Source organism: Vicia villosa, linkage group LG6, assembly GCF_029867415.1.
Source record: "Vicia villosa cultivar HV-30 ecotype Madison, WI linkage group LG6, Vvil1.0, whole genome shotgun sequence".
In the NCBI taxonomy this organism is placed as follows: Eukaryota; Viridiplantae; Streptophyta; class Magnoliopsida; order Fabales; family Fabaceae; genus Vicia; species Vicia villosa.
Window position 1 is genome coordinate 136171076 of NC_081185.1, and position 10706 is coordinate 136181781.

The 10706-nt window shown below is 30.7% G+C and overlaps 1 protein-coding gene across 1 annotated transcript; it reads left to right on the top strand.

The window, feature by feature from the left end:
- The first annotated feature begins 203 nt into the window (after positions 1-203).
- LOC131610143 (sulfate transporter 3.1-like) lies at positions 204-6407 on the top strand. The gene is made up of 11 exons (XM_058882019.1): positions 204-797; positions 997-1204; positions 1797-1968; positions 2112-2177; positions 3239-3352; positions 4533-4649; positions 4868-5281; positions 5371-5561; positions 5640-5725; positions 5818-5894; positions 5985-6407. The coding sequence occupies exons 1-11, from the start codon at positions 455-457 to the stop codon at positions 6168-6170; spliced, it is 1974 nt and encodes a 657-aa protein (XP_058738002.1). The 5' UTR covers positions 204-454; the 3' UTR covers positions 6171-6407.
- Positions 6408-10706: the final 4299 nt, after the last annotated feature.

The following is a 10706-nucleotide window of genomic DNA, read 5'->3' on the forward strand; positions in this document are numbered from 1 at the left end:
TATGATCCAAAATTTATAAAGACCCTGTATTGACAACTTTTAGTGATATATGTTTTTTTTTTTCATATAAAGTAGTTAGTTTAATAGTCTTATAAAACAATAATTAATTAATCATTCCATAACACAATAATTCCAATTCGCCAACCATACACATCACAAAGTCAAAAACTTCTTAATATAAATCCATGCCATAATTCACAACTCTCTCAAACCCATCAGTGTAAGTTACCTCCTCTTCCTTCATCCTTATCCCTTCTCACTTCCCAACTCTTCTCAACCCAACCATCCCTTACCCTTTTCTGATTCTAGTTATCAAAACAAAACCGCCACTATTTTGGTAACATATGTATAATTATATATATAGTCCCACCCTACAAGCTATAACCTTTCTATATTAAGTTACATACATATAAAAACTATATAATATAATACACTGCCAAAGTTATCTTAAGAGATGGGTAATGGTGACTATGCTTCTTACTCTTCCGGTATGAACGTTGAGAGTGTTCACCGTGTGGCTATTCCGCCGCCGCAACCGTTTTTCGAGTCTCTGAAATATTCTATGAAGGAGACTTTATTCCCAGATGATCCATTGAGGAAGTTCAAGAATCAACCGGCTTTGAAGAAGTTTGTGCTTGCTCTTCAACACTTTCTTCCCATTTTGGAGTGGGGTCCGAAATATACTCTTGGCTTCTTTAAATCTGATCTTATTGCTGGGATCACCATTGCTAGTTTGGCTATTCCTCAAGGGATCAGTTATGCTAAACTTGCCAATCTTCCTCCCATTCTTGGACTTTGTGAGTATATAAATTTTTATTGAACTTCATCTTCATCTAGTTTAGATTGGTCTAGCTTTCGAGTATATGATCGCGAGAGTCTCCTACTCTTTGTGATGCTGGACTCAGTTCTTTTCATATTGGGTTGGAGTATCCCTTATACTTCGTATAGAAAAACTAGTTTAGAGAGAAAATTAAAGGTGTGTGTGGATGAATGCAGATTCAAGCTTTATACCGCCGTTGATATACGCGATGATGGGTAGCTCGAGGGATTTGGCGGTTGGAACTGTGGCGGTTGGATCGCTTCTGATGGCGTCGATGTTGAGTCGTGAAGCTAGTCCAACCGAGAATCCGACGCTTTATCTCCACCTTGCTTTCACTGCTACATTCTTTGCTGGACTTCTACAATTATCACTTGGCCTCTTCAGGTAACTACTATTGCATATAAACTAACGTTTTAAATATCGATCATGTAAAGTCTTATGTGATTTCGGTTGGTATAAATGTTGCGACACTGATCATAGTAGTTTTTATCATAAGACAAAATTTTGAAAATTTTGGTAATAAATATATCATATTTATGTTAATATGAAATTTTTTATAAAATGGTGATATATTACTTCATTCACAATTTTGGTAAAATTTTATTAGCAGACAGAGGGAAAATTGGTGGAATGATGTTTGAACAATTGGCTATGAGGTGCGCTGGAGTATTTTGTCTTTTAATAATTTGTTTTGTCAAAACCATTTTGTATTTTCGCAATTATGAGATTCACCACGTATATAAACATTATACTAATACAAACTAAATTCTGAAATAAAACTGTTGAGTGCGATTGATCTATTTCAGTCCAATTCATATATTGATGTACAACAGTACTATCACTATCTCACATACCCGAAATTTATTTTAAATAAGCATGAGTGTGAATGATTGAACTTTGTAGTATGATTATTATTCCTTCCCTTAACATAATTATAATTTTTTGAATGATTAATTATTTAAGCATGTTGGTGCAGGTTAGGGTTTATTGTGGATTTTCTATCACATGCAGCGATAGTAGGGTTCATGGGAGGAGCAGCTACAGTAGTTTGTCTACAGCAGCTAAAATCGATTTTAGGACTTGAAAAATTCACACATAAAGCTGATATTGTGTCAGTTATGAACTCTGTTTTCAGCCAAACTCACGAGGTACATATATATATATATACACAACTTGTTGAAACTTGAAACATTGTATCTATTTGTTTTGTTACCTCGTGACGCAATAAGACAAGACATTATTGTGCACCTAATTACACAAATTATTTTGTTTTCTTATTCATGTAATGCAGTGGAGGTGGGAAAGTGCAGTGTTAGGATGTTGTTTCATTTTCTTCCTCCTTGTTACAAGATACTTCGTAAGTATTACCTAACACACATTTTAATTAATTAATTTATTCGTATTGATTATGATTCTATGTTCATATTCTTGGTGATTGGAATTTCAAAACCTACTTATTCTTAAGTTGTCAAATCTTATTAACCAAACTATGCTCTCTTTGTAAAGTAAATTGACATTAGATTTTGATCCATAGACTATAGTAAACATAAATACTATTGTTTTATATATTTATATTAGATAATGTTCTTTTAGCTTAAGTTATAGACATTAATTCGATTCCCATTTTAGAACAAATATTCCATGAATCTTATGGTGATGATGGATATATGAAATTAATATTGATTAAAAAATTAAATATATGTTTACATATAAGTGAGTTGATTATAAATTTTAGTATAAAAATTAATTTAAATTTAAAAATAATAAATATTAATTTTAAGTTAGAATTAATTTTAAAAACAACTATTTTTCCTCAAAATTAAATTTATACACATCCACATAAAATTATGAATGTTCCAAACACTAAAATCAAACACATATTCATTTTGATACATATGACTATATAAACCAAAAGGTATATAAAAAAGTTGATATATTTAAATCAAATACACTATTTTTTCGCAAACTATGTTTTCTTACATTTTAGTACAAAATGAATATTAACTCGAATATCTCAAAAATATTATTGTTCTCAACTTTAAAATAGTCCTAAACTTTTCACAAAAATGGATGTGAATATCTATTTATTTTTGGTCTTAGGTGATTAGTGAATTGACATCCACGTTTAATTAAGGATAACTTTCACATTGAAACAAACTCTAACACAATTGTGGGACCCTTGTCTTATAAGTTAAAAAAGCAATACATAGATGCACTATGCATGGAAGTTGAAAGATGCTCTTAGATATAGATGTGTCTATATAATGTTACCACCACATGATTCTCATCTCTTTCTCATTTTTGTAGTTCTTCTATACATGTTAGGTGCAGATTTTGTTTTTTATTTCTTATGGTAATAAAACCGGGTCCCACATTATTTTAATGATTAATTTTGTTTATTTGTGATTATGATGACAGAGCAAACGACAACCAAGGTTCTTTTGGGTGTCAGCCATGGCACCACTGACGTCGGTGATATTAGGAAGTATATTGGTTTATCTAACTCACGCTGAGAAGCACGGGGTTGAAGTGGTGAGCTTTTTTTTAAAATCACTTAATTTCATAATAACTGATTTTCTTGAGTGACTCTCACACACAGCCAAACACGGCACTAGGACAGACACAACAACCACAATATGTCTCATAAGTCACAATCTCATGTTTAAAGGGGCCTTTTGGGTTGTTGATGTAATTGGGTCAACCCAAAAGTATTGTGGGCCTATAAGTACGATTCATGTTGGGCCCTCATTCACTTATTGTGGGTAGTGTTTTGTTGTTGTCGTTTGGGTTTTGTATTATTGATCAAAAATTATTTTATTAGACATTTAATTTCGATACATGACTAGTATAAAACTTTTTTTTTTTTATAAATGTATCAAATCAAATCATCATATAAATAATTGTATTCACATTTTAGAAATTAACACAACAAAGTAATATTATAATATGACACATAATTTGATTGAATATGTATTTTTTTTATATTATTATATTAACTTATTGGATAATTTAATTGGATAAACAAACTAATTTTTAGTTTATAGTACAAGTATTTATTAAAATAAGCGTTTCAGACTAAATTTTCATAAATTAAAAGATAAAATTAATTTAAATTATTTTATATAATATATGTTTTTTCATGAGCTATTTTGGTAAAAAAAAAATTAAATAATGTCACAAACATATTTTTAATTTATTTGAATATGTCTAATAAATTGAATATGTCACTAACATTAGTAGAGAAGTTCAAATAAAATAATCCAAACATATTTTTAATTTATTATTTTAATATAAAATTAATAATTATGGTTTAATAGATATTTAATTTTAATGTTAGTATTAAAAAAATCTACATTTAAAATTAAACTAGAGGCCCATTTATTACAATAAAATATCTTATCAATGTAAAATTGGTACACTAAAAGTACATGTTTGAATTTTATGTTGGTCTAGAATATTGTGTAAAATTTTATGATCAAATTTGAATCATTACATTTTTCAATAAATACTTAATTGAGTATGTATTCACTAAAAGAAAAATGAAAAAAAAATTAATAGTTAATTTCGTAAGATTTAATATTTTTAAAATTTCAAAAAAAAAATTATTCTAGACCAAAATTGAATATAAATTCATTAGTGTTTTTAAAAAAAAAAAAGAATTAAAGCTAAGTGACACTATTATTATTGTTGAATTTTAAAAATCTTGTTTCAGATAGGAAACTTGAAGAAGGGGCTAAATCCACCTTCAGCATCAGATTTAGTGTTTGTGTCACCTTATTTGGGCACAGCCATCAAAACTGGACTCATTACTGGTATAATAGCTCTTGCGGTGAGTACATCTCAATTCTCATTTCTTTTTATTTTTATCTATAAAATATGGACACCTCGAACACGATTCTGACACTGACACGGCAAGACTAATAATAATTTTAAAAAATAAATTAGTTAAATGTAATTACAAATGTCAGGACACAGTAGCTTTCTGTACTTTAATTTATCTCTCTATCAAGACAACAAGGTTTTGAAATTGAGTTCATGATTATGCAGGAAGGAATCGCAGTAGGAAGAAGCTTTGCAATGTTCAAGAATTACCATATTGATGGCAATAAAGAAATGATAGCTATTGGTACCATGAATATTTTTGGTTCACTAACCTCTTGCTATCTCACAACAGGCCCGTTTTCGCGTTCGGCTGTGAATTACAATGCTGGTTGCAAAACTGCAGCATCAAACATTGTAATGTCAATAGCAGTGATGTTAACATTATTATTCCTAACTCCTTTGTTCCATTACACTCCTCTAGTGGTACTATCCGCCATAATCGTATCTGCAATGCTTGGACTCATAGATTATCAAGCCGCAATCCATTTGTGGAAAATAGATAAATTTGATTTTCTAGTATGTTTCAGTGCATACATTGGAGTTGTCTTTGGCAGTGTCGAAATTGGCTTAGTACTAGCAGTATGTATCACAATACTCATTTTTTTTTTCTGTTTTGATATGAATTTCTATTATTGAAATTAATATATGCTTTTTTTGTGAATATGCAGGTTGCAATATCTGTACTTAGAGTACTTTTATTTGTAGCAAGGCCTAGAACATTTGTGTTAGGAAACATTCCAAATTCATCGGCATACAGAAATGTAGAACATTATCCAAATGCACATCATGTACCTGGAATACTAATTCTTGAAATTGATGCGCCGATTTACTTTGCAAATGCAAGCTATTTAAGAGAGCGGTGAGATACTAAATAGTTGCATGCAAAAATATTTTTTTTCAATAAAATTCGAAACTTACTAGAAATTTTTGTTTATAGGATTACAAGGTGGATTGATGAAGAGGAAGAGAAAATCAAAGGTGCAGGAAGTACTAGTTTGCAGTATGTTATAGTGGATATGACAGGTAAATTCTTGATTAAAAAGTGATTAAGAGATTAATTAACAATCTGGTTCAAAAGATTTCGAGTTTAACTTGAAGTTTATTTTGATTTGCAGCTGTTGCGAACATAGATACAAGTGGAATAAGCATGCTTGAAGAGTTCAAGAAGACAGTCGATAGAAAAGGACTACAAGTAATTATTTTAATATCAAATATTTGTCCCTTTATAATATCGAGCGAGTATTAATCAAATTTTTGAACACTTCTTTAATTATGTTTTTAGCTTGTTTTGGTTAATCCCGGAAGCGAGGTGACGAAGAAGCTGAACAAATCAAAGTTCCTAGATGAAATAGGACATAAATGGGTTTATGTGACAGTTGAAGAGGCTGTTGGAGTATGCAGTAGCTTCATGCTTCATACACAAAAGGCTAACCCTAAAGATGAATCAGAAGGTTTGAATAGTGTGTGAGAAGAAGCAGGTTTATTATAGAGTTTATCTTAGCTACTAATTGCTACTATATGTGGCATGTTAGTTTCTGAATCATGCTACAGAATATATAGTGAGGCATAGAGAGTGCTAGAGTATTATAAATTAATAAGTTTCTTAAATTTGCATCTTGAGTTGGAAGAATGTTTCCAACATAGGCTGTTGAATGTTTATGTATCCTTATAATATGTTTTTAAATGGAAAATAGCTGTTATGAAATTGGAAATGTTGTTAGAGATTACAGACTTGTTCTTATAATTGTATTTTATTTTCGATTAAGTAAGCATTAACTATGAATTACAACCATTTTACTTTATCAACATTCAATTTTCTTAATCAAAGGGTAACAAAACTTTTCCCCCAGCCCTCTAGGGTTTGGCGGCTACCTCCCATCTTCATGGTGGTTTCCTTTTCTCACCTTCATGGTTGTCTCCTCCTCTCCTCTATGGAGAGTATCCATCCCTTTCATCTGTTAACCCCATCCATCGGCTTTCCCCTTTCATCATCTCGAATCACTGTCAAATCCCTCTTTCTTTTGAAGCGGCCACCACCGGAGCCACCACCAACAGTTGTTTTCCCATCTTCAAAGCTGTCAACAGGTGGCCCATTCCCAAAGTTCATTCTGCTCATGTGGGTACCTTCAAAGCCACCATCGGCCTCTCCCACAACTTCGACAGAGTTCATCGTTCGCCCAACTCCAAAGCCACCATGGTTTAGATCCGGTTTTTGTTTTCTTGCTCCTTTTCATTTAACTAATTTTAGTTTTGTGGTTACTGTTTTGTGTTGTTGTCTTTTGGAACCCATGTTTGTTCCTTTTGGTGTCTTGCATCAGTATTGTGTGTTTTGCTTTAGTTTGCCTTATTTTCAGTGGGCCTTCAAGGTGCTTGATCTTTTGCTCCAAAGAGGTTTGGCTGAGGATAATGAGTTTTGGAGTAATAACTTAAGGGTGATTTCTAATCAACTTCTTTCTTCCTTCCAACTAAGACTTCTTCTAGAGATGATGAGTTTTTTTTAAGAAAAAGAACCTGTATAATCAAACTGCGCGTGATAAAGCCAAAAAAATGATCCTTAATTGGATAGATTCAAAGATTTTGGTTCCTAAACTCATTTATATTTTATGGAAGGTTGTTGCTTGGTTGCTAGGTTCAAGAGCTTGGATTGATTTTACACTTTTAGGTTCTATTCTCTCACAATTTATCTTTTTCCAACTCTTTGTAAGCTTAGCTATTAGTGTTGATTTTAGTTTGAGGATGGGAAATGCCCTCACTCAAAGGTTATCATCTTGCTTGTATCACTGTTTTCTCTGTTGAATGAATTTGTTTTTCTGTCAAAAAAAAACTATGAATTACAAATGTAGTATCCCACTATATAAGAAGAGTATAGAAGATGCAAAACACTTAACAGAACATGCAGATAAGATTATTGATGGAATGCTTCGATATTTGCAGATTCACTTCAATAGAAAAAAATTAATAATGTATTCTAATTTCTGACTAGAGGCAAGAAATCAATGTCTTGCATTGTCTAGTGACGGAATAAATTCATGTCGTGAAATTGAAAGGTCAAACACACCTAAAATTTGATGGGTAAAACAAAGAATAATGACAATTAGATTAAACAACTTCAATTGTCAAACTGAGTAAGCACCTCAACAAGAGTAAGAATAAAATAATGAATAGGTACATGCCTAATTTGTTTATTTAATTCCATCAAACCGATCTATTTTGGGGAGATAACAACTATTCAATCCACTATGAGTTGTTACAAGAGATTTCAAGATGACTTACAAGAAAATAGCATTCCAAGTTCATAAGAACACCTCCTATTTTCTGCCCATGTCTCATCTTAATATATAAATCACACAAATTCAAGGTATTTAGAAGTGTTTTTTAATTCTCTTAGAGTGTGTTTGGATGAGGTAATTGAAAATTTTTAAGGAATTTAAAATTCAAAGTAATTCAAATGATTCAATTGAAATTCATTCATTTTAAATTATTTTGTTTGGATAGATAGAATAGTAAGGTAATTCATTGTTAGATTTTTGGGATATTTTTTTATATAATATAAATTTTTTGGACCAAATTAAAAAAATTGAAAAGTAGGGACCAAATTGTAAATTTTAAAAATTATTAAGGACCAATTTGCAATTTTTTTTTAAAAAAGGTCAATTTTGTAATTTTGGAAAATATGAGGACCAATTTGTAAAATTTGAAGAAATAATAGTAACAAATACATTTTGTGGAGTATGAAGGAATTTCAAATTCTTTAGTTTTTGGTGTCATTTCAAAATGATTAAATTTAACTTAGATAAAATACTCCATAAATTTCCATCATTTTAACAATTCTTCATTTTTGTATCCAAACAATAAATTTTGTGCAATCATTTTGAATTCCCTCAAAACATTACATTACCTCATTAAAATGCTTTATCCAAACACACTCTAAGATAATTCCAAAGGTTTCCAATTCGTAGAACACTGAATTTTAATAATCTCTCTCTCTCTCTCTCTCTCTCTCTAATTTTACCTCTCTTAATCTCGACCAGAAAAATGGTTGAAAATTCTTTTTTTATAAGTTTTAGGGGTGAAACTCATTACGTTACCCTGAAACACATTGTGTTCTAGCAAATTTTCATAAGATTTCTTGAGTCAATCTCTACAATTCTCCACCTTGACTCTAAAAACGATGGTGATGTCAATTTTCCCATCAACCACCTAGTTGCTTTCTCCAAAGCTAAAATCATTCTTCTGCAAACTGGATCAAGTTCAAGGAGTGCTTAAACCTTGATCTAGTCAATGATTTTGAGAATGCATCCATTGGTTTCTCTTCTAAAGCCACCTTTTGAACCACGATCTTCTTCTATTCGATCATGTCTCTTATGAAATGCAAACAAATGCCAATTTTTTTCTTCTCTCATGATATATTTGATGATTGACCAAGTGAATGGCATTTTGACTATCACAATGTATTTGCATACATTCTTGAGTGATTCTCAACTCTCCATTTATGACGTTTAATCATATGGCTTCCTTGATCCCTTGAGTAGTAGATAATGCAAACATTTATTATTGATTTTACTTCCAGTTTATAGTTTCTCCGAACAACTTAAACACAAAAACTGGATAAGTATTTTCGAGTGTCCACATTCTCCGCATGTTTGCATCCACAAAACCCACAAAAATGTCTTTCTCTTGGGTTGATTTTGTCTATTTTAAACAACCCTTTAATGAATCATTGAAATGTCTCAGCACCCATTTTAAAACTTCCCAATTAACTTGACCAAAATATTCTATAAACCGAATTATTATGATAATTTCATATGTTAAGTCTAGTCTACAACAAACCATATCATACATCATACTTCCAACTACACTTGCACAGGAAGTACTCTTCAAAATCTTCTTTTCTTCTTCAATTTTAGGACATTGCATGTCCTACAGCCTCATATGATGATCCAAAAGGGTACTTATGATTTAGCACCGTACATTCTAAATTGCTCCACCACATTCTTCAATCCACTAGATTGAAATATGAAAAATTCACTCTTTTTGTGGTTTCCTATGATATTTATCCTTAGAATCGGATCTTATTGGTTGTAAACTTTAGTATTATTTGAGTAAAAAAAAGCATAAATGTGAGTAAATTTAAATCCTATCCATATGGATTTTCATTACTTTGACAACATTGAGGAAATTGTACTTGTTATTAGAAGCATGAAATACGTAACTACAATGGGGGTGCGTAGAGTGTAATTGATTTGGTTGTGTTATAATTATGTAAATAGTAATGCTATTTATTACGAAAGAAATTGAAGAAGAAATGCAATAATGTACACATGTCATTATTTTATAGCTGAATTTTTAATTTATTTTAAATTTAATTTCCTATTAAATTGGGATCATGGGGTAGTGGTGATAATGAATCGTTGAAATTATTCTTGCCTTTCTTGCTTTCATATTTTCTTAACAATAAGCATTTTCCTTATGTAAATAACTAAACTAGACTAAGAGTTGAAATATTCTATGAGAGAAACAATTAAGTCTCCCATTTGAATCCTTTTCCCTTTTTATATGTTTAATCCCTGCTATAACCCATAACAATTCCTCTTAAATCACAATTATTTTACAAAATAGTTACAAATGATTTCATCATCACGTAACTTTCTTTTTTTATTGATCTTCCCTAATGACCCTAATGAAATCATGATAAAGTTTATTGCATGTAAAGTATCGATTGTCACGACCCAGTATACCATATCTCTAACAAACATAAAAATTTCCACTATCTTATTTCATTTCTATAAGAAAATCTACAACTAGATATGATGTTTATTTTTCCTCCTCCCTTGCTTTATAATATGTTTTTCTCATAAAAATTCGAAATCCTAACAACTAAACATGTTTTAAATTATATATGAAAAATCTTGAAACTGTAAAATTGTGCCACTTTATACCTTGATTTTATGTTGCGATTTTGCTAACTTAGCAATTTTCAATCGTGGAAATCGTGCCACTCAAT